The sequence below is a fragment of the Zingiber officinale genome, chromosome 4B (assembly GCF_018446385.1).
Source record: "Zingiber officinale cultivar Zhangliang chromosome 4B, Zo_v1.1, whole genome shotgun sequence".
In the NCBI taxonomy this organism is placed as follows: domain Eukaryota; kingdom Viridiplantae; phylum Streptophyta; class Magnoliopsida; order Zingiberales; family Zingiberaceae; genus Zingiber; species Zingiber officinale.
In genome coordinates this window covers 124867262-124891399 of record NC_055993.1, presented here as the reverse complement: position 1 = coordinate 124891399, position 24138 = coordinate 124867262, and the positions used below count along the sequence as shown (strand labels likewise).

Genomic DNA, 24138 nt, shown 5'->3' with positions numbered 1-24138 from the left:
GTGTATGTTTCCACTTGAACGGTCTAATACTGATCCAAGCCGGTTCAACCATGTGGTTTAGTTTTTGAAACGCTGGTCGCGGGGTCATGCTTGCTTACTCACGAAGCTTTTATGCAAATGAGAACGTCAAGTGTTATTAATAAACACAAGGTGTCATTTCTTGGCTTTAAGTGGAAACCTCTTCGTAAGTTTTTTTGGATAACTGATGAATCGGATCGGGTTGAATCGAATCGGATCGGGTTGAATTTTTGGACGATATGGTCGGGTGGGAACGTGGGGTTGATTGGTGTTATCGGCTTCATTTCACCGCCACCTCACACTCAGACTTTAGCAATCCGATCGCTTCGTTGCTCCTTTCTCTCCGTTCAATCCATACTCCGCAATCGCCGCCGCCGCCGCCGCAGTTGCAGCGGCAGCAACCTTCAACCGCGCCGATTCAGCCATTGCACCGGTAGAGGCAGGTCCGCTGTTTCTCGGCGTCGTCCTGTTTTGTTTCCCTCTAGAGAAATCCCTTTTGGTGATTTGGACATCGCAAGCCCTAAATTTCGTTCAGAAGCTTTTGGGGTTGATGATCCAATAGAAAGTGCGGTTTTTGATGACTGAAACCTTCCATAATTTATTGGCTACTTCATGTACTTGTTCACGTCTTTCGTGAGATTTGGTGGGCATCTGACTTTGATCGTGTGCTTGATTTGGCTTCTGTCGGATTATGATCTTGATCTAGCTAGCTATCTCTTTCTAGATTTCTACCATGAAAGGGTTAGTTAGATTTTTTTGCCCAGCGAGACATGATATGTGGATCTCTGATGTCTCTCGATCAGAACAACTGGGTTTACTCGACGTCATCGGAAGGAAGGGAAGCCATTGCTAGGCATTGAGAGATCAAGGTTTTTTTCGTATTTATATTTCGATCTCATGGTTGGTTGAGATGGAAATATGATTCTAAAAGGCTGTCTTGATGTCCGGAACACTTCCTGCTTGGACATAGGGGATAATCCTTTTGCAGTTGAAATTAGAGCAACTAATAGGTCAATGAGGAAAGTTTGGAGGATTGAATGAATTGATCTGTGTAGGTTTAATCCCTAGGGAAAAACTTGATAGTAGAATTTTGGATTGATAATTTATATGTTCTGCTTGTTGCATAAAACAAATGGTGTATATGATGCGTAAGGAAATTTTCTTCTTTATTTGTTTGATCTTTTCTTCTGTCCTCAATTTTTGTAGTTTGTAGACCTATGGAGTCTTTAGGGGAGAAGGTTGTGTGAAAGTTCTATTCCTCTTTTATGTCCCTATATCCATTCTTTTATAAAGTATTCACCGAAAGATCTATTCTTGTGAACACGATTGCATCTTGTTTGTTTGTTTTCCTTTCTTTTACTTGACAAGTATGTGTATTTAAAGATTAGAGTTAATACAGGTTAAACAAATTTATTCTTTGTTATCTGTGGATCTGGTATGGTCAGTTATGAGGATTTTTACTGGTTCGATCCTGATATGGATACTGCTTCTGCAAACCATATTCCCTACCATCTTAAGATTTGTGAAATTGTCCCAAAAATTCAAGCAACTAGGGAAGTGCCAATTTATATATATTTATAATTTCACAAAACAGTATCATGATCTAACATGAATGACTTGTGGTCATGGCTTTTTTATTTTTGTTTTTTTTCCTTTTTGAATCTCTATGATCACATGAACACTGGGTGTGAAATTCATTATATCTTCTAATTTTGGACAAAAGTCTAAATCTTGTGTGTTTCAAATTGCAGCCAAAAAGTGTGGGATAAGAGATGATTTTGAGGGCCAGTTTTTGCGCTTCAGTTAATTCCAGGTGATTGAAAATGATTATTGTCATACCACTTGCATAGTTTATCAGAATTGTTGAAATATCATAATCTAGAGGCATTTTGAATGCTGACTCACAATTCTAGTAAATGAAAATGATACTTTGGAACTTTTACTTTCGTCGTGATATGATTATCTTCTAATAATAACTGATGTAGCTTTATGCGTTTTTGATGCTAAACAACTTTGAAGATGGTGCAAAACTGAACCACAAAACTCTGTTCATGTCTGTGGAAGTGTATCAATCGCTCGAAGCAACTATCCTCGAAGTGCTGATCTTTCACAGAATTATTTGAGAGAAGAAAATAAACCATCTCCAGAACTCAGAAGACAGCATCAACCACAAAGTACCCATATACCTCAGAACTACTTGAAAAGGGAACAGAAACCGACTTCAGTTCCCACAGAGGAATTAAGGCAGCAGTATCCACAAAATGCTGATCTTCCTCGGTACTACTCTACAAAGGAAAAGAAACCATTTCCAATCCCTGTCTTGGAACTAAGGCGCGCAGCAAGAGAGAGGCTGAAGAGAATGAAAGGAAAGCCCAGACGACCAACACCACCTCCCCGAAACGGAATGCTGGTTAAAAGTTTGATCCCTGTCGCATATGAAGTCATGAATGCAAGGGTCTTGCTGATAAATAATCTGAAAAGGCTTATGAAAGTAATACCAGTTCTCGCATGCAAGTAACTTTCTTTGCCATTTCTTTTAAACTTTCTAATTTCTATATAAATTGCACTTCAAAGGCTATGCGCTTAAAACTTCCATGCAGGCTGGGTAGATTGATGCCAAAATCACCCTATAGTTTACTGCATACTGTTATTGGTCATCAAACTGAAGATTGAAGATGATGATTGACAAATGGTGCAGGTATTGCACTGAAGTTCATGTGGGATCAGTCGGGCATCCTTTCAAATCATGCCGAGGTTTGCGAGCTAATCACCGCTATGGCCTTCACGCGTGGGCGATGGCAAAGGTAGAAGACGTGTTTGTGCCAATGGAGTCCTACCATCTCCATGATCGCCTTGGGAGGCGGATAACACACCAGGAGAGGTTTGCCATTGCTCGTGTCCCAGCTGTAGTTGAACTCTGTGTCCAGGCCGGCGTCGATCTGCCAGACCTATCGACCAAGAGACGGAGGAAGCCTGTCATTCGTTTAGGACGCAATGAAATCATTGATGCAGATGAGGATGACTTGCCTGAACCTGAACCTAGCAAGTTGATAACACCCATCATGGATGAAATCCCTGACTCTGAGATTGCTCCACCATCCAATACCGAGGAGACTGTGGCATTGTCCGAAGAAACACTTACAGCGTGGGAGACTTTGCGCGGGGGCGTGGCCAAGTTGATGAGGAAATATCCAGTGAGAGTGTGTGGGTACTGTCCAGAGGTGCACGTTGGGCCGAGCGGGCACAAGGCGCAGAACTGCGGAGCGCACAAGCATCAGCAGCGCAATGGGCAACATGGATGGCAAGCAGCGGTGCTAGATGATCTGATTCTGCCCAAGTATGTGTGGCATGTCCCGGCAACTGCTTCAGAGCTGCAGTGGGATCTGAGGCACTTCTACGGGCAAGCACCGGCTGTTGTGGAGCTCTGCGCCAAAGGAGGTGCGGTGGTGCCTGATTGTTATAAGCCTACCATGAGGCTGGATATCGGGATACCGACCAACTCTAGAGAAGCTGAGATGGTGGTGTGATCACACGCCTCGTCTTTTGCATGTAAAATGAAGTTAGCCAACGTACATGAGCTCATGTTGTCATGGCTAGTACGAGATTAATTTTTAACGAGGGAAAAGAGTATATTTAATTAGAACTTTTAAAATAGCATCTTATCAATTTTTTTTTCCTATCATAAATTGTGAATGAAAATGAATCCTCAGGTATCTTAGTTTTCTGAACGGATCAGTAAGGATCAAAATCCATATCAAACCTTGGAAAATATGTGAATGATGCGAAAGATCTTGTTGTCAATTTATTAATGCCAAAGACTAAGTCACGGACAGGTAAATTATTTTGCATCGTTTATCTTGGAGCATGGATATTTGAGAAGAACTCTCTTTGTCAATAGACAAGAAAAGAAAGAGACAACATTTCATGGTTGAATATTCATTAAAATTACAAATTTTGGTGATTTGAATAAATAGATATTATCATATCAAGTTGTCTGCCAACAGTTAGACGCAGCTTTTAGATTGATGGAAGCCTGTAGAATTTTGTTTTGGTAATTAATGAAGTGAATTTGATGTAGTTAAGTCAATGGAATCACTTCTTTAAAAGCATTAACTATATTTTAGTTTGCAAGAGTAGTATTCTTTTTTTTTCTTGTGAATTTCCATGGAACTAATATTGCAGTAATTAGTTATTAAAATAGGCTTAAATATGAATTTTGAATAGTATAATTCCTCATAACCCTTCATTATAATTATCGACCAATCAATTAATTTGACGAATTGCAAAATAAATAACGGCACTCTGCTCTCCTGCTCTAATGCCGGTACAGGTCGGTAAAAGGAGATGGAGATGACGGGCAAGAAGGTGAAGAAGAAGGAAGAAGAGGAGGAAGCGTCTTCGGTGGAGCGGGTTTTCGATGAGATGCGGGTGCCTCCATGGCGGGAGCAGGTGACGGTTCGCGCCCTGGTGGTGAGCTTGGGGCTGTCAGTGATGCTGAGCGTGATCGTGATGAAGCTGGACCTGACGACGGGGGTCATCCCTTCGCTCAACGTCGCCTCCGGTCTCCTCGGCTTCTTTTTCATCAAGGTGTGGACCAAGGCGTTGGAGCACGCCGGCGTCCTCCGCGTCCCCTTCACTCGCCAGGAGAATACCGTCATCCAGACCTGCGTCGTCTCTGCCTACGGCATCGCCTTCAGCGGTGCGCTACTTTCCAATATATTTTCCCCCTTTTTGGTCTTTTTATCTCTAGGTTTAAGATCTTTCATGCTTTTCTTTTTTGTACTTATTTGTCAAACAAGATATAATAATTTATTCAGTTTGAACAGGTGGTTTTGGCAATTACCTCCTCGGAATGAGTTCGAAAATCGCAGGCCAAGCAACAGAAGCAAATGATTCACAGAATATCAAGGATCCAAAATTAGGATGGATGATCGCGTAGGGTCAACACGGAGGAGATAAATCACGGACAACTATTAGTCTTTGGAATAATGACTAGCACATAAGAATGACATTTATCTTGGCTTTACTGAGATTTGAACCCCAGACCTCATGGTGATAATACCTCATACGCTAGCCATTAGATTTATCCGACACGTTTATGTTTGTTGTCAGTTTTGTTGGATTGTTTTCTCTCGTGCCCCTCAGAAAGGTAAGTAGTAGAATCCAACAACGGCCTATTGATTGTACTGGCAATCGCCCATCTGCAAACTCTTCAAGTTTTGGTAATGTTTTTATTGTTAGGTAGGAATTCTTATTTCTTGATTTTAATGATCATCGACTACAAGCTGATCTATCCGAGTGGCACTGCAACTGCATACCTTATCAATGGCTTCCATACTCCTCAGGGCGAAAACTTGGCCAAGTAACTATCTCAAGAACATTCAAACCCTTTCTCTCTTTCACCTTTCCAGTAAGGCAGTAATGAGAATGTAATGATCTTGCCATTGAACCTTCAGGAAGCAAGTGAAGACGCTAGGAAAATTATTTCTCTTCAGCTTCTTGTGGGGACTCTTCCAATGGTTTTATAAATCTGGTGATGGTTGTGGATTTGAAGCTTTCCCTACATTTGGACTTAAAGCTTATGAGAACAAGTAATGGGTGTAGCCTAGATTTGGTTTCATAATGCTTAAACAATTTGAGTTTTTATATTTGATGAACTGTTTTTTCAGATTTAACTTCGACTTTTCTGCTTCGTATGTGGGAGTCGGAATGATCTGCCCACATATTGTGAATGCATCACTTCTCATCGGAGCCATCCTTTCATGGGGAATCATGTGGCCTCTCATTAATAATCAGAAGGGTAACTGGTTTTCAGCAGATCTTTCATCAGACAGTCTACACGGCTTGGAGGGATACAGGGTTAATCCTTGTTGCTACTATTGTTTCAACTAAAAAAACCGAGCATTTCCTAGTCTTATCTTGTGTTCAACATCATTCAGGTCTTTATAGCTGTCTCCATAATTCTTGGTGATGGCCTTTACAATTTCTTCAAGGTCATGACTAAAACAGTGCCAGCTTTTGTTTCTGATTCACAAAAAGTCCGTCTAAGCACCCTTCCTGTCTTGCATGAAGTCCATATGGCTAAACAACCAATCGTTTCATATGACGATGATAGGAGAACAGAGGTATTCCTCAAGGATCAAATCCCAAAGTGGGTGGCAATTGGAGGATATGGTATGGCTTCTCTAGTTTCGATCATCACACTCCCTCACATCTTTCCTCCTCTCAAGTGGCACTTCATCTTGCTGGGAAAAAAAAGGGAAAATAGTTATATTTTGCTGGGAAAAAAGAATCTGTACAAGGATTATTTTAGCTTGTTTGAAAGGTAGCGCACCGCTGAAGGCGAGGCCATAGGCAGCAACGACGCAGGTCTGGATGACGGTGTTCTCTTGGCGGGTGAAGGCCAGGGGACGCGGAGGACGCCGGCTCGCTCCAACGCCTTGGTCCACACCTTGACGAAGAAGAATCCGAGGAGGCCGGAGGCGACGTTGAGGGAAGGGATGATCCCCGTCGTCAGGTTCAGCTTCATCACAATCACGCTCAGCATCACTGACAGCCCCAAGCTCACCACCAGAGCACGGACCGTCACCTGCTCCCGCCGTGCCAGCACCCTCACCCCATCGAAAACCCGCTCCACGGATGGCGCCGGAGCGCGTTCCTCCTCTTCCTGCTTCACCTCTATGTCAGTCTTCTCCATCTCCTTTCAACGGCTTGTACCGGCAATAGAGCAGCAGAGCAGCGCGCCGTTATTTATTGAGCAATTTCATCAAATTAATTGATTGTTCTTTTTATTCTTTAATATAACATTTGTAATAATTTACAATAATATAGAGAAACTGAGAGAGGAGCATGATGATGATCGATTTATTGAGCAATTTACACTCCCTCACATCCCAAACAGTGCCAGCTTGCCATTTTTGTCTTTGGGGCTTGGACAGGTGCCCACCATGGTGGCGTGCTTGCAGGCCTTGCCTCCTGTGGTGTCATGATGAGCATTGTAGCCACTGCTTCTGATCTAACGCAAGACTTCAAAACTGGGTACTTGACACTTTCTTCTCCGAGATCTATGTTTGTGAGCCAAGTCATTGGTACTTCCATGGGTTGTGTGGTTGCTCCATGTGTTTTCTGGCTTTTCTATAAGGCCTTCGATGATATCGGTGTTCCATACCCAGCACCTTATGCCATCATTTACCGAAACATGGCAATTCTAGGTGTCGATGGTTTCTCCTCACTACCCAAGCACTGCCTCACACTGTGCTACATATTTTTCGCACTGGCTATTCTCATCAACTTGGCAAGGGACTTGTCTCCTAAGAAGGTGGGCCAATTTATACCAATTCCAATGGCAATGGCTATAGCTTTTTACATTGGAACAGCCTTCGCCATTGACATGTTTATAGGAACTGTGATACTATTCGTGTGACAAAAGATGGATACGGCAAAGGCAGCAGCATTTGGTCCTGCAGTGGCATCTGGTCTGATGTGTGGTGATGGAGTATGGAGTCTACCTCAAGCAGTGCTTGCATTGCTCCACGTCAAGCCACCAATATGCATGAAGTTTCTCTCCAGAAAAATGAATGAAAGATTTGATGATTTTATTAAACCAGCATCATAGTTGTAAATTGGAAACAGTGGACAGAACCAGCTTTATCTGTCGGATACGATCTCTAAACATCTTATGGCACCGGTTGTTATGTATTGAGATACTTTGATGTGATATATGTTTAGCTTCACTAATGGAAGTTTTCTTTGGGGAAGGAATATTGTTCCTTGTTTTATGTAATGTGCAGTGGTAGTTTTCTACTATGGACGAATATTGCAAGGTTCCGTCTACCTTTTCCATCTTTGAGATCATAATAGTTAATAAGTTTGTTCACATGTCTCGTGGGTTAAGAGTCGTGTTGATCCGTTAGTTAAAGTTAAAACGTATTAAACCTGACCCAAGGGAAGGTTAATTTCGCTTGGATAGGACACAGACCGATTGAACCGACCCAGTACACTCATCCTCGTCATTTAAGTCTTATTAAAGGACAAGCAACAAATTGTCTATCAATCTCAGACTCTTTCTGACGGTCTCATACTCTCTCTCAGTCTAAGTAACAACCTCCCCCTCAGTCTCGATGACAAACTCTCTCTTAGTTTCGGCCATAGTTTCAGCAAGAAACTGTCTCTCAGTCTCGGTGACAGACTTTCTCTCAGTCTTGACCACAGTCTTTGTTAGGATTGTTGAACCGGCTAGAAGAGGTGAATAGCCTGTAATTTAAAATTCAAATATCTTCTTTTTACTTAGCAAGGACATATTATAGGTTAGATAAATATAATATAAAAAGAAAGTAAGGACTCCGAATTTACTTGGTTTACAATCGAGGAGGTTGCTAATACAAAACAATGATAACTCACTAAAAATTTCTTTCTTTGACAAAGGTTGGAGACGGAGAAGTCTCTTATAGCAGTTGAAAGTAAAAACTGAGTTACAGAGGTTAAGAATCAGTGTGTTAGCTTTACAACTAGCTTTAGGGCACTATTTATAATTCACTCGTCAAAAGTGACCATTGCTGACATGACACATCTAGGGCGCCTCCAGTGATCCAGACATCTTCAATGGGCTGACTCTTATCCTCGTCGCAACGGTACTCTGACTGATCTTGCGTATTGGAGGCGCTTCAGTTCATCGGAGGTGCCTTAGTTCGACTAACATGGACTTTGCTGTTTATCTCCTCTGCAACGGCTCCTGGACATCTGAGGTGCCTCAGTTTATCCGAGGCGCCTCCAGTGGTTGGCTTCTGAGGTGCCTCAAGACAACTGAGGCGACTCGAGTCATCAGGGCCCCTCCAGTCAATGGAGATGCCTCGAATGATCAACCACAACAGTTGACCATTCTCGTTTCACTCGCCTGGGTAATGATTCGATTATCCGGAGTTGAGCTTGTTGGAGCGATCTGGGTACCCTAGGGTTTGATGTTTGAGCAAAGGTTTAAATTAGGTTTATTGTTGTATTTGATATGCATTGTGAGTGTGCAGGATACAGGTACAACAAAGAAAGTCCAAGTGTGATTTTGGCAAAGGAGGAAAGTCCAAGGATGAGTCTTGACGGTGTAAGTCCAAGCATGCAGTATTGGCAACGTAAGTCCAAGTGTGACTTGCCAATGAATGAAGTCCCGGAGGCGCAACCTTTTGGCAAAGAAAGACCCGACAACAATGACAAGGCCGATGAAAGTTCCAGAAGGCAAGACGTGAAGGATGGGGAGACATCCGAGGGATGCAAGGCTGATGGAGGAGACTAGAAGGCTAGGTCTAGGTTGATCAGGCGAGGATGAGTGTTGAGTGAATGTACTTGAGGGTTAAATCTTAGGATTAAGGTTTTACTGTAGCGTTACTGTAGCAGTATTGTAGCAGTCAACTAATATTTTCATCAGTCGATTGGTGCGGTCGATCGAGTAGTCGACTGGGAGCGAACAGAATGCAGAATCATTCGGTTAGTATGGAGCAGTCGACTGATGGAAGTATCAGTCGATTGGTATCGAGCCGTTGGATTGTAACAGTTGAATCTCCACAGAGGACAGTCGACTGATGGTTTTGGCAGTCGACTGGTAGGCGGAGTTTTCCAACTCGTGGCCTATATAACCAAGCATTGGAAGTCTAGTTAAGGTTGACGAAATAGAGGTGGTTAACCCCTATTAGTAGTCTTCCAAAGCCTCCAAGCTCTTCTTGTGATCTAAGAGTGTTTGGATCAAGATTGTGGTGAGGTTTCTCCACCGAGAAGGAGGTTTGAGCTAGCCGGAGGTTTTCGGGGAGTTATCCTCCACCGCCGGATCGGGATCGTCCACCTTACTGACAGCCGTGGAGTAGGAGTCTTAATCTCCAAACCACGTAAACGCCTTGTGTTACGGTTTGTTTTGGTTTATTATCTTTTCTTATTGTTGATAGGGTTTATCTTTCTTCTTGTTGGTTTGTATTTTGTTTTCCGCTGCATACTAACAAGTGTAGGAAGTGACGATTTAGGTGAGACGCTATTCACCCTCTCTAGCGACGTCAAGATCTCAACATAGCTCATCCAAATCTAACTCTGATTTTCTCCTCGAGCAGACTTCCTCTTGGCTTCTCATCCCTCGGATGCACCACATGTGTCCTTCTTGCTCCACCAGTGTACGCATCTTCTCATCCCTCAGATGCATCGAGCCTCTCATCCCTCGCTGTGTCTTCCGCTCGACTTCTTGTGTTCCTAAGTTTCTGCACACTTAGACACAAGACATCAAATATACATGACCTAACTTAACTTAGTTGATTAACATCAAACTAACTTGGAGTGCTTACAATCTCCTTTTTTTTTTGATGTGTATCAACCTGAGTTAAAGTTAGAGAATTCAAATAATAAATTATATATGAAAAAACAATTATATACTCAAAATTTTGCAATTAATTCCTCCCCTTAACTTAACACCTACTAATTCTTTGCCTTTGATCACATCCAAAAACACATGGATAATAATAAAAAAAATAGTAGAGAATTTTTTTTTCCGGGGATGTACATATGCGAGGCAAATTTGTATATTTTTCAAGTAATTATTTTACAAATAAATTAATTTCTAAGAATTATACTTCAAATTTTCCAAATAACATCTTAAAAATGTCTCGAATTGGTCAAAAATTCTGAATTTTTTATCAAGTTGTGAAATACTAAGACTTCACACAGAAAAATATTTGTTCATCACAGAAAAATTTAAACTTAAAAGAAAATTGAAGAAAATTTACAAAAAATAATTTTACCAATAATGTTAATATTCAAACAAATTAATTTCTATCAATTTCAAAAAAAATCTAATAGGTCAAAATAGATTTTGAAATCTAAAATAAATTTTGAAATCTAAAATAAATTTTCTCCTACTAGATTAATTAAATTCTTTTTAGGAATATCATATTTCAACACTTTTATAATTTGACTCCTTATGATTTCTAACATATCAATTATGTCTTCCGTAATCTCTCACATTTCTTGCAAGAAAAATAGTTTGAATTTGTAAAAAATTATTCTAACTCTAATTTTTGAGTTTCCACTAGTTCTTTTAATTTTAATTTTTGATCTTTTCTAATTTTCAGCATGCATTTTCCAATTTAGTTTCTACTATTAATGTTTCTTTTCTCAATTCAAGAAACTTGTCCTAGATTTGCATAAAAATCTAGATAACATTTTTATTATATCATACATTTATTCTGAGGGTAAATGTCGTACCTCACTTACCGTGTCATATTCGTCATTTGAGGCTCCCCTTCATCATTGCTCTCCTCCAAAGAGCTTTCATCGTCTTGAGACAGGTGGTTGGCTGTTAGTGTTAGTTCGGCATATTCCTCGATTTCTGACTCTTTTGAAGATGAGTCGCACCAAGTTGCCTTGAGATTTTTATGCTTGGACTTTCTTAGCCCTTTGTTCTTTTCTTTTCTCATGCCTTTTAGTTTGGGCCAGTTGTCTTTGATATATCCTTTTTCATCGCAGTTGTAGCATCTAACTTTCCTTTTTTCTTCATAGAAGGTTCTTTGCCTTCTTCTTATCAAAATTGTTATAATTAAAAAATTTATTGAACTTTCTTACCATTTATGTTTCTTCATTTTCGTCGAGTGATGATTCTGACTCTTGATCGATCCTTTTTGCTTGCAAGGCTATGTTCTTAGTCATTTTTTTTGTTATTCCTACACATCGAGACTTGTGAAGTTCTAAAGTCGAAAAAAGATCTTTTAGACTACTCATCTCAAGATTCTTGGAGATATATAGACGTCTACTATCGATGCTCATTCCGAAGTTCTTGGAAATACATTTAAAGCATATCGGAGACTATCCATGTTTAACGCTATTTCATTGAGGTTGCTTAGTTCGGTTATTACCTCTTTCAATTTACCATGTAAGTGAGCAACTATTTCTCCTTCCTCCAGTCGAAGGTTGCTCAACTAATTTCGAAGTAAGTCCCTTGCTAATTTAACCTCTAACGTATCTTCATGGAGTTCCAAGAATTTCTCCCAAAGTTTTTTTGCACAAGTGTAGTTGTCAATCCAATTGAGTTCTTGCATAGGTAGAACATTAAGTAGATGAAATTCAACTTTACCATTGGCCATGAATTCATCTCTTTGTCGTTTGTTCCATCGGTGTTCCTCGAGTTCTTCTTCATCTTTTGCTTTGAGTACTTCGAATTTGTTTTTGATACACAACATGATGTTGAAATCTGTTTTGAAGAAGACCTACATTTTACACTCCATGCTATGAATTCTTTCTCGAACTTTGATGGGTAGATACTTGATCTGGCCTTCTCCGAGTAGTTTTAGATGGTGGTTAGTCCTTTTAAGGTAGTTGAACTCTGATACTACTTGTTAAGATCGTTGGACCAGCTAGAGAGGATGAATAGCTTGCAAATTAAAATTCAAATCTTTTGCTTTCTACTTAGCATGGACACATTATAGGTTAGATAAAAATAACATTAAAAAAGTAGGGACTCTGGATTTATTTGGTTTACAACCGGGGAGGTTGCTAATATGAGGCAATGATAGTTTACTAAAAATCTCCTTCTTCGGCAAAGGTCAGAGGCGGAGAAGCTCCTTATAGCAGTTTAAAGTGTAGACTTAAAATTGAGTTATAGAGGTTAAGAACGAGTGTGTTAGCTTTACAACTAGCTCTAGCGGACAATTTATAATCCACTGGTCAAAAGTGATCGTTGTCGACGTGGTACATCTAGGTCGCCTCCAGTGATCCAGAATGTCTCCAATGGGTGCTAACTCTTATCCTCGTCGCAACAGTGCTCTGGTTGATTTGGTGGATTGGAGACGCCTCGGTTCATTATATTGGAGGAACCTCAATTCGGATGACATGGACTCCGCTGCTTATCCGCTCTGCAATGACTCCTGGGCATCTAAGGCACCTTAGTTGAACCGAGACACCTCTAGTGGCTAGCTTTCGAGGCGCGATCAAGACAAGTGAGGTGCCTCAAGTCATTAGGGTGCCTCTCGCCAATGGTGGCGCCTCGAATGGTCAACTATAATAGTTGACCATTCTTCGTTTTGCTCGCCTGGGTGATGATCCAACAGTTCAGAGATGAGCTCACCTAAATCAAATTTCGACCTTCTCTTCGAGCAGACTTCCTCCCTACTTTTCGTCTCTCGGATGCACCACATGTGTCCTTTTTGCTCCACCAATGTACTCTTTTTTGTAACTCCTCATCCTTCAGATCCACCGAGTCTGTTAGCTCTCTTTCCATGTCATCCTTCTCGCTTGTTACATTTTTCGCTTAATTTCTTGTGTTCCAAAGTTCTTGCACAATTAGATATAATACATCAAACACGCATTACCTAACTTAACTCCGTTAATCAACCTCAAAACTAACCCAGGGTATTTTTACAGTCTCAGCAACAAACTCCCTCTCAGTCTCAGCAATAGACTCCCCTCAGTCTCGATGACAAACTCTCTCTTAGTCTCGGCCATAGTCTCAGCAACAGATTCCCTCTCAGTATTAGACTCCCTCTCAATCTTAGCAACATATCCCCCTCAGTCTCAGTGACACACTCTTTCTCAGTTTCAACTATAGTTTTGGTAGCAGACTCCCTCTTGGCCCCGTTGACATTACTAGCATCATCTCAGTCTCAGTCTCATTCATTGACGCCCTTTCTCAACATGGGATCCAGACATATTCTCAGTTTCAGTCTCAGATCTTAATTTTGTCTATTCTCAAGGTCACTCAACATGAACCTTATCTTTTTCATCCTCAAGACAGAAGACTCAGGCCTTACACAGGTTTGCTAACAGTAACTACAAATATTCTAGGACGTGTGTCACCCTGAGAATGGGAAAGTGACTATGAGGTTGACAGATCTGGTCTCCTAGATACCCCCTTTGAATATATAATGTTGGATGAGCGGAGCAACAACTAACAACAATCAAGTCTGGTCCCCTCACCAACTCTCATAATGATAATATTTCTATTGATGTGGAGATGCTCTCTAGAGAACCATATAAGCACTCACGAGGTAATGACAAAGGATCCCAATTCTGTCAAAACCCTACACCAAGTTCCAACCTCTTTCTCCATTTTTGATTCTTTTCACATATCACCTCAAGCAAACCCTAACTTAAGCGTTATAGTGGCTCTGGGGTCATCCCCCGACTAGTCTAACCCTCTCTTTGAGTGCATCTCAAGTTTCTCTATCTCCTTCATCAACGATCTTCGGAGTGCACGCACATCAGCAAGTTCATTGACTGGTGGATTGATCATCCACAGTATTTGGCCAGAACAATCTCTTTCCTTGATAATTCTAGCATTTCGTAAAGCATAATAGTAGATGATATGAGTTAGGTTTAGTAGATCCCCGGTAAAAAGGGGAAAAGAGATAGCAGAATTAAGCAAGTATGAATATCGACCGGGATATACCTTGAGAAGGATAGGTCAATATCGGCCGGTATATACCTTAAGAAAATATAGGTCAATATCGGTCGGGGTAACATGCTTAAGGAAATATAGGCCAATATCGGCCGGGGTAACATGCTTAAGAAAATATAGGCCAATATCGGCCGGGGAACATGCTTAAGAAAATATAGGCCAATATCGGCAGAGATAACATGCTTAAGAAAATATAAGCCAATATCGGCCGAGATAACATGCTTAAGAATATATAGGCCAATATCGACCGGGGAACATGCTTAAGAAAATATAGGCCAATATCGGCCGAGATAACATGCTTAAGAAAATATAGACCAATATCGACCGAGATAATATGCTTAAGGAAAATAGGTCAATATCGGCCAGTATAAGACCTTAAGAAAGACGGGTCAGGTATTGACCGGGTTTACACATTTAAGATAGATAAACTAAGATTGTTTGAACTAGTACATCTGGATGTATATTGGCATTGGGCAGACTTATATGATCACCTGGATGTGAAAAGATACAAGGCCTTACCAGATCTATAGCAGATTATCGGATGATTAGGACGTATGTTGAACAATAGTAGTAACACGTCTGGACATAACTTAGGTTCAATTCCGTCCGATACAAATCATAGTATAAGATCGGACTGTCTGTAACATAATAAAAGCAGGGTAAGTAAGTATGGACGATAAATATATCTCCATATGGCTTATAAGACAGGGCGAGAACAAACATTTCGAGAATATTTATAAATAGCTTAATGAAGATATTTGTAGTATGTGATTGTATAACAGGTTTGCTAATTTGGCGGGAAGAATGTTTCTAGACTCTTCTACAGACACTAGGCGACAAAGAAGGTACATCTGAGGTACAAAGAAGATTCCTTAAAAGTTATTTTCTGCAAGTACATGACTTACGTTATCTCATAACAAACTCTAACAAACCGGGGTCCACTTCATGACTACGAAGGTTATATGAAGTGGTATAAAAAGGAGAATCCTCTCCGTTGGCCAGGTATGCTCATGCTCACCAAACTCACAACCATTCATTACAAACCCTAATTTCAATCACTATTCATCTTCTTCCTTCCTTCCTTCCACACGAAAAGAGATCACTGACTTGAGCGTCGGAGGGCCTAGCCAGGGATTCCCACCCCGGTCTTAGCTCACTGACAATAGTGTTGGTTCGTCTCTTGTGCGCAGGAAGTCGGGGAAGCTCCAGATCTTGGTATTCTTCGGTGAATCCCTCCTTTCCTCCCTGGGTCTTCATACAAGGAGGGTGTTTAGTGGCTATATTCTTCCGGATCCGCTTTGATTTTCTCGGATCGGGAGTCCTCAGGTGTTATTCTTTATCAGCAGTAAGTTCTCTTCCAGCTTTCCATTTTGTCAAGCTTTTCAGACAGGATCAGTAGAGTTTATACATAAACATCTTTTCTTTAGGTGAAAATGATACAAGTGCAGAAGAAAACTATATGAAGAAAATGTGAACTATAGATCTATACAATAAACTAAATCTAGCTAAAACCCAGTCTTTTAAGATGATTTAATCAAGGTTCAAGAAGCTGATGCGAGTGCAAAAGACATTACTTACTGCTACAACTCTATTGAAATGCAGTGTCACAAGATCATGATGTTTTAGCTAGCCTTGTTTACATTTTGAATGATTAGCATGATAAAAACCATTGAGTCCTTATGCCATATTCTTGGCGAGGTTGGAGAGCTAAAGCTTTTCAGAAGAGAACTTGTTGATCTCAAGTCCTTTGATAAAATACTCCTCATCAATTTGAACCTTTCAGATTATTTTTGATGTTTTTAGGAAGATTGATGAAACGACTAACTGAGAGGCCTTTTCCCCTTGGATCTGCATCAAGTTGTCAGTGGCAAGAAATTGAATAATGATCAACCAATACCCTTTTTAAGATTAACATAAAAGATGGCCCGAGTAATGGTGCGATACGTAGGCCCTTCAAAGAATAATCAAGGGATCTAAAGGATTTTCCCTTTAGTGAGAATCAGAGCTAAGAATGTTGGTCGTCTTGATGGATCTCCATTAGTACTTCTAAATTTTTTTGGCAGTTGATGAAAAATTTCTATGAGACAAGGTCAATCACCTCTAGGATTAATCGGTTTGAAGAGCTAGATGCCTGAATTACCAAACCAAAAACTTAACATAAAAGATTATTTAAGTATCATATCACAACCAAGAACCTTTTATGACATATTCAAGCTAGACTTTAAAAGACTAATCAACTACAATGTTAGGCATCCATAAATGAAAACCTTAAGCAGTTTTTAAATGATTATGTAAAAACCCAAAGTTTTTTTTTTCATGCTTCATATAACATTCCAATAAATAAGAAAACTGTTTGTTATTGATAAACCAATCATACATTATGAGAATCTAGATTCAAAACTATTTTATTCTCTCTAAATCATAAATGTTGTTTATTTATTCTTTATGCGGAATCAGAGGGTCCTCGGGAGTGTGCTGTCCAGCCCAGTCTGGTCAAGGGTCCAAGCCTCCAACGTCGTCCGTTTCTACACCTGCCACAAACCCAAAACCTAGTGAGTTTAACTCAACACCTCCAAACCATAGCAGCAAAATCTTCTTATCTAGTCGCATGCATCATCAAATATACCTTTATTTGGTATTGTTGTCTTACATACAAGCAAACAGGCATATAAACATTTTTCCATAAAACATTACACTATGAGTATCAACAACATTATTATGAATATCCTTCGTACATTACATTATAGGCATTTTCCTTTAGCATTTATCGTATTTCATTCTTAGGTGGAGTCGCATTAATCATCCTTTATCCTTGTTCGATTGATCAATCTGTTTAACCATGGTACCAGGTGGCGGGGCGTTAGCAACTCTCATCATTGGGCCGTGGCCAAGTATGGGAATCCGATATTGGGGTCCCTCTGGGGCCTTGTCCCGTAAGCGGGTCCCTCTGTGGCCTTGACCCTTCCGGAAATTCCCATTAATCTTCATCATCATAGTCATTTTTTTCATTATTACATAAGCAAGTTTACCGTTCATTACAATAATCTACTTAATTAAACATACAGTAACTACACGTGGCCATAGTTTGTTCAATACTAGACTTCGCAACTTACCTCCACAATAGCTAAGCCTATCTCCATAAGAAGGGCTACTTAAACTCCACATAATTCATGAACAACTTGAATGTTACAAGATAGTAAGGAGTGACAAACACTAACAAAATCTGAACCAAGGTATAGCAAGTATTCTATTTTGAAAGCCCTCTAAAATTGGATTCAGTCCCACTCTCATAGCTCCATAAATACCAGATTTCCCTACACCCTTAACTATTTTCATGGTTGAATTTATTAGGTGAAGCAACCTGCCCCGCTACCAATACTTTATTTGGGTCTATGGTATGTAGTTCATGCACTTAAGGGATTCATGTGGCCAAGGACACATCTTAACACACCAGGAGGGTGACACATGCACTCTTGACGTTATAGTCATGCAATATTACTCCCATGCCTATATTAAGAAGTTAGGGTCACTTAACAGACTTACTAACGTGGAAGGAAACAAGGCGAGATTCACTTCACTATATGGTCATGCAATTCTAGTAAAAAAATAACACAAGGATTAGATAATACCTTGGTCATGCAGTGTTCATACCATACCTAAATTATAAAGCTAGAATCACTTAACATCCCTACCAATATGGAAGAAACAAGCAAGGTTCACTTAATACTATGGTCATGCAGCTTTTGTAATGTGAAGAACAAGAATTAAATTATACCATAGTCAATTAGTCATGCAAAAATTTCTAGAAGAAAAACAAAAGGAAAATAATCACTTAACACAACACCTACTCCCTTTCCCTCCCCCCTGCTCGAGGAAACAAAACTTCACCAAAGATCAACCCAAATCCATTTCTCTCCACCCATTCTAACCATTAACCGAACCCACTACCATTCCAAACAATATTCAAAAATTCCCTAAAAGAGCAAAGCAAGGAAAATCGATTCAGTTGACCTACTACTGAAATCCACTTCGTCGAGATAGATCTATTGCAAGGAAGCAAAACAATCACCAAAAAAAACATCACCAACGCCTAATCTCGGAACATGCTACAATCAATCAAACCCCTTGCGAATAACACCGACACGACCATCAAGAACCTCTGCCAGCCAACCGAACAAAGCACTCATCCTTACTTGCTGTAGATAGCCTAGAGATCCCTCCAAACTTGCTACGTTTATGGGTTAAAAAAAATTAGAAGAAATGCTGCAAAAACTACTGCGAAAAACCGAGGAAAGCAAGAGGAAAACAAACTTAAATGAGTGGAAAGAAAAAGGGTTCTAAGAGGTGCCTTGTGTTCGGAAGCCTGGTGTTGGCACCCCCTTTTCTTTCCTTCCGTTGAGACCTCCCTCCTCTTCCTTTTCTTCTGCCGAAACCCCTCCCTTCTCTTTTTTTTTTTTCTTTTCTCACCGCCCACCCCTTATAAGAACCAATCCCTAGGGTTAGGCCCATCCTTACCAGTTGGGCTAAGCCCATCTGTCCATTAATTGGTTATTAGCAATTTAGCCCCCCCTTAAGTAAAATAAAGAGTCTATTTTCATGTTTCCTCTTGGATTTTTTAAAAGCAAACAGTGGACTTTACAAACCCTCTCCCCCTTAAATGAATTTCATCCTCGAAATTTTAAACTTACCAATTAACTCCGGGTAGTGGGCCCTCATGTCAGCTTCTGTCTCCCAAGTGGCCTCTTCCTCAGCGGTGGTTCAACCATTTGACCTTGACTATCCTGACCGTCTGGTTCCGTAGCTTCCTCTCTTGTCGGCCCAGTATCTGTATGGGTCTCTCGTCATAGGACAGATCATGGGTAAGCTGCAGCGGTTCAAAATTCAGCACATGGGAGGGATTCGACATGTACTTGCGCAGTATTGAGACATGGAACACATTATGCATTCTTGTAAGATTAGGTGGCAAGGCCACCCGATATGCCAATGTTCCCACCCTGTCTAGGATCTCGAAGGGTCCAATGAACCTCGGGCTGATCTTACCTCTCTTGCCAAATCTCATAACACCTTTCATCGGTGCTACTTTCACAAAAACGTGATCACCCACTGCAAATTCCAAGTCTCTTCTACTCTTATCAGCATAGCTCTTTCGCCGACTTTGAGCAGTCTTCATTCTCTCCCTAATCTTGGCTACTAGGTCTGCTGTATGCCTCACGATTTCTGGACCCACCTCTGCCCTCTCTCCCACCTCTTCCCAATGGATGGGGGATCTACACCTCCTTCCATAAAGTGCCTCATAAGGAGCCATGCCTATAGATGACTGATAACTGTTGTTATAAGTGAACTCCACAAGCGTTAGCTTTGATTCCCAACCCCCTTGGAAATCGATCACACATGCTCGCAGCAAGTCTTCTAAAATTTGTATCACCCTCTCCAATTGACCGTCTGTTTGGGGATGAAATGCTGCGTACTAAACAATAGTTTAGTCCCCATGGCCGAATGCAAACTTTTCCAAAAAGCCGAGGTGAACCTTGGATCTCTATCCGATACTATAGAAACGAGAATTCCATGCAATCTGACAATTTTTCGAACGTATAACTCTGCGTACTGAGTCATAGAGAAGGTGGTTTTTACTGTAGGAAATGTGCTGACTTAGTGAGTCGATTGACTATCACCCATATGACATTAAAGCCTTTCACCGTCTTTGGTAGGCCCACTACAAAATTCATGGTGATATTCTCCCACTTCCACTCAGGAATTGGAAGTGGCTTAAGCATCCCCGCTGGCCTCTGATGTTCTACTTTGACTTGTTGACAAGTTAAACATTCCGATATGAAACGTGCGATGTCACGCTTCATACCTGGCCACCAATAAAGTAATTACAGGTCCTTATACATCTTTGTATTCCCTGGATGCACAGAATATGGAGATTTATGAGCTTATGTCAATATCTCAACTCTAAGTGAGTCAACATCAGGAACCCAGAGTCGACCCCGGTATTTGACAATACGATTGTCGACTGAATATAAGCCCAAACCCTTAGATTCATCCTTCTGTATCCACTTCTGTAGCTGCCCATCAATAGCTTGTCCTGTCCGAATTTTGTCCCTCAGGGTAGACTGTACGATTAGAGTGGTTAAGATGGGAGTCTGGCCCCTAGTATATATCTCGAGGTTAAATCCTTGAATTTCCGTCTGGAGAGGTTTCTGTGCCGATAGTTGTGCGATGACTGCTATTTTCCTACTCAAGGCATCAGCAACTGCATTAGCTTTCCCGGGGTGGTAGTGAATATCACAGTCGTAGTCCTTCACAAGCTCTAGCCATCTTCTTTATCTCATGTTCAGCTCCTTCTAGGTGAAGATATACTTTAGCTTTTGTGGTCAGTAAAGATTTTGCACTTCTCCCCATACAAATAGTGTCTCCATATCTTAAGAGCAAACACAACTGCTGCCAGTTCAAGGTCATGAGTCGGGTAATTCTTTTTATGCACTTTTAACTGTCAGGATGCATACGCAATGACTCGATCGTGCTCCATTAGAACCGCGCCCAAGCCTAGCTTCGAAGCATCTGTATACAACACATACTCTCCCTGACTTGATGACATAGCTAAAACTGGCGTTGTAGTAAGCGCTTGCTTCAACTGCTCAAAACTGTCTTGACAATCAACCCCCCATATAATCTTAGCATTCTTCTTCGTAAGGGCCGTCAAGGGCACTGCGATGGAAGAAAAGTCCTTGATGAATTTCCGATAGTAGCCCGCCAAACCCAAGAAACTACGTATTTCGGTTGCATTCTTAGACCTTGGCCATCCACTAACTGCCTAGACTTTAACAGGATATACTTCTACCCTATCCTTTGAAATAACGTGGCCCAAGAATGCTACTTTCTCTAACCAGAACTCGTACTTGCTGAACTTTGCAAACAACTTTCGGTCTTGCAATATCTGCAAAGCGATTCTCAAGTGTTGACTATACTCCTCCCTGCTTCTCGAATAAATCAAAATGTCATCTATGAATACAATAATGAACTGATCGAGATACGGCTGAAATATGTGATTTATGAGATCCATGAAGATCGCTGGGGCATTTGTCATTCCGAATGGCATTACCATAAACTCATAATGTCCATATCGGGTCCTTAAGGCCGTCTTGTGCACGCCCGTTTCTTTTACCCTCAGCGGGTGGTATCCTGATCGAAGATCTATCTTCGAGAATACCGACGCCCCTTGCAATTGATCAAATAAATCTTCGATTTTTGGCAGAGGATACTTGTTTTTCACTGTCACTCTATTCAGTTCCCGATAATCGATACAGAGTCTCATAGTTTCATCCTTTTTCTTCACAAACAACACCGGCATACCCCATGGTGAAAAGCTTGGACGAATGAATCCTTTATTCAGTAACTCTTGAATCTGATCCTTCAATTCTTTTATTTCTGCCGGAGTGAGTCGATACAGTGCCTTAGAGATTGGCACAGTACCTGGTATCAGCTCAATGGAAAATTCCACCTCCCTTTCCAGAGGAATACCCGAGACATCCTCAAGAAATACGTTTGGAAATTCTCGAACAACTTCGACATGGACCTTATGATCGACTATATTAGGTATGGAAATAACATTGGCTAGAACTCCATGACATCCTCTCATCATGAGCTTCCTTGCACTGACACAAGAAATGATGTGCGACCTCTTTATGTTCCTGGTTGCCTCAAAAATAAATGGCTCCCCGCGAGGTGGTTGGATGGACACTATCCTCCGTCGGAAGCCGATCGAAGTTCCATTCCGTGATAACCAATCCATTCCCAGAATAATATCGAACTCATGCATTGCAACACAATGAGATCTGCCTGAACCACCTGCTCCTGCTGTCTAAGCTCCATGTCCTTCGCCATCTTGGTAGATAACATCTGTTCGCCAGAAGGTCCGGTGACTCTAAATACAATCCCCTTGTCTTCTGGTAAGATTTCTAGTCGCTTTACAAAGGTCTCGAAAATAAATGAGTGTGTAGCTCCTGAATCCAGCAAAGCATATGTAGCTACACCTGCGATGGATATCCTACCTGTGACAACAATACCATTATACCCACTTAAGCATAACAATTACTGGAATTACCCATTAAGCCCCTTAACATTTCGAATCGGTCAAATTTTCATCCTTATTATGTTTAGTGCTCTTTATTTATTGTATATAATTGGGTTATTGGAGGTCCCATCTCAGATCATGTAAATCAGCATGCTTAACATTTTATATGATAGGCAATAAATACATTAAACTAATTGGATTACCTGTGATAAGTGTAGTATCTGGCTCTGCTTCCTTGGCATGCATTACGAATGTTCGTCCGGTCACCGGTTCTCGCAACTTCGGACATTCTTTAGCTTTATGCCCGTCTCCTCCACATTTGAAGTACTTGTAGGTGCCCCACAAGCACTGGCCATAGTGATAGCGATTGCACTCCTTACACAATGGATTTTCCTCTGTCTTGGCAGCAGTTGCTCCCTGTGGTTGTTGCTTCATTTTCCCTTGAGGTTTCGACTGTCCTTGCCCTTTCTATGGTCCGATATATGACTTCTTATTATGCTGTTGTTGTTGTTGTGGAGGCTTCTTCCTCTGCACTTCCCACTCGATATCTTTCAAGGACTGCTCGGCTCTGAAGGCTCTAGTGACGGCGTCTTGGTATTCAGTCGGATCGGCCAATAGAACGTCCCAACGGATAGTAGGCCTAAGACCATCCAAAAAGTGCCTTAATTTTTCCATAGAATCATTTGCAACTAGGGGCACAAAATGGCATCCTCTATCGAATTTCTTGACAAACTCAGCAACAGACAAGTCTCCCTGAGGGAGACTCATAAACTCCCTCTTCAACCTCGATCTCACATCAGCGGTAAAATACTTTTCATAGAAGATCCCCTTGAACTCCTCCTAGGTCAGGGTATTCTGATTAATCCTCTTTTCAACTCCCTCCCACCATAACAAAGCATCATCCTTTAGCAGATATATGACACATCGAACTCTGTCAGTGTCAACCATGTCCATGTATCGGAATATCACCTCCAAAGATCATATCCACCCCTCAGCAACAAAGGGGTTGGTAGTACCAACAAAATCCTTAGGGTCCATCCTCCTGAACTGCACATACACGTCCTCCTGTCGTCCCCTAAGAGTGTTATTAGTATGCTGCTCCAGGAGCCAAGCCCTTTCCTTCTAGTATTCGGGTAGCAACATCTGGTAGCGAAGGTGGGGGAGGCGCGACATGTCTCTCCTCCTCACGTTCTCCTCCATCACAGCCATCCGTCTTACGCCTTTGATAGACTCGTCTCGGAGGCATACCTACATATATCATCTCACTCGTAATCATCTTACACTCATTTGAACATTTAACCGCCTAACTTTTATAACATATAAGCATTTAATTTCAGCATATACAATTTCAAGCAGTAATAACTCGCAGACTTGGGGCTCAGCTCTTGAATTTCCCAGAACTGGTAGTACACATCCCTTACAAGATCTTTGCTCAGATACCAACTATAAAAATCCAAAGTTTTTTTTTCATGCTTCATATAACATTCCAATAAATAAGAAAACTATTTATTATTGATAAACCAGTCATACATCCTGAGAATCTAGATTGAAAACTATTTTATTCTCTCTAAATCATAAATGTTGTCTATTTATTCTTTATGCGGAATCAGAGGGTCCCGGGAGTGTATTG

At 41.0% G+C, this 24138-nt stretch overlaps 3 protein-coding genes and 1 pseudogene across 3 annotated transcripts; 2 read left to right on the top strand and 2 right to left on the bottom strand.

Annotated features, from left to right (window-relative positions):
• The first annotated feature begins 234 nt into the window (after positions 1 to 234).
• LOC121976457 (APO protein 2, chloroplastic-like) lies at positions 235 to 3670 on the top strand. Its single transcript, XM_042528624.1, has 4 exons — positions 235 to 461; positions 1770 to 1831; positions 2038 to 2532; positions 2717 to 3670. The coding sequence occupies exons 2-4, from the start codon at positions 1791 to 1793 to the stop codon at positions 3543 to 3545; spliced, it is 1365 nt and encodes a 454-aa protein (XP_042384558.1). The 5' UTR covers positions 235 to 461; positions 1770 to 1790; the 3' UTR covers positions 3546 to 3670.
• Positions 3671 to 4122: 452 nt separating this feature from the next.
• On the top strand, positions 4123 to 7639 carry LOC121976459 (annotated as a pseudogene).
• Positions 7640 to 19178: 11539 nt separating this feature from the next.
• Positions 19179 to 19736, bottom strand: LOC121978642. The gene has a single exon (XM_042530958.1). It carries the CDS (start codon positions 19734 to 19736, stop codon positions 19179 to 19181), a length of 558 nt encoding a protein of 185 aa, XP_042386892.1.
• Positions 19737 to 22174: 2438 nt separating this feature from the next.
• On the bottom strand, positions 22175 to 22943 carry LOC121978641. The gene is made up of 2 exons (XM_042530957.1): positions 22712 to 22943; positions 22175 to 22485 (listed from the first exon to the last, which is right to left on the bottom strand). Exons 1-2 carry the CDS (start codon positions 22941 to 22943, stop codon positions 22175 to 22177), a joined length of 543 nt encoding a protein of 180 aa, XP_042386891.1.
• Positions 22944 to 24138: the final 1195 nt, after the last annotated feature.

Coding starts and splice junctions, on each gene's coding strand:
- LOC121978642 (XM_042530958.1), bottom strand. CDS start 19,736: ATGGCTCCTTATGAGGCACTTTATGGAAGGAGGTGTAGATCCCCCATC.
- LOC121976457 (XM_042528624.1), top strand. CDS start 1,791: ATGATTTTGAGGGCCAGTTTTTGCGCTTCAGTTAATTCCAG. Junction 1,832..2,037: donor TGCGCTTCAGTTAATTCCAG/GTGATTGAAAAT, acceptor ACAACTTTGAAG/ATGGTGCAAAACTGAACCAC. Junction 2,533..2,716: donor ATACCAGTTCTCGCATGCAA/GTAACTTTCTTT, acceptor CAAATGGTGCAG/GTATTGCACTGAAGTTCATG.
- LOC121978641 (XM_042530957.1), bottom strand. CDS start 22,943: ATGAAGCAACAACCACAGGGAGCAACTGCTGCCAAGACAGAGGAAAAT. Junction 22,486..22,711: donor AGATACTACACTTATCACAG/GTAATCCAATTA, acceptor TTGTTGTCACAG/GTAGGATATCCATCGCAGGT.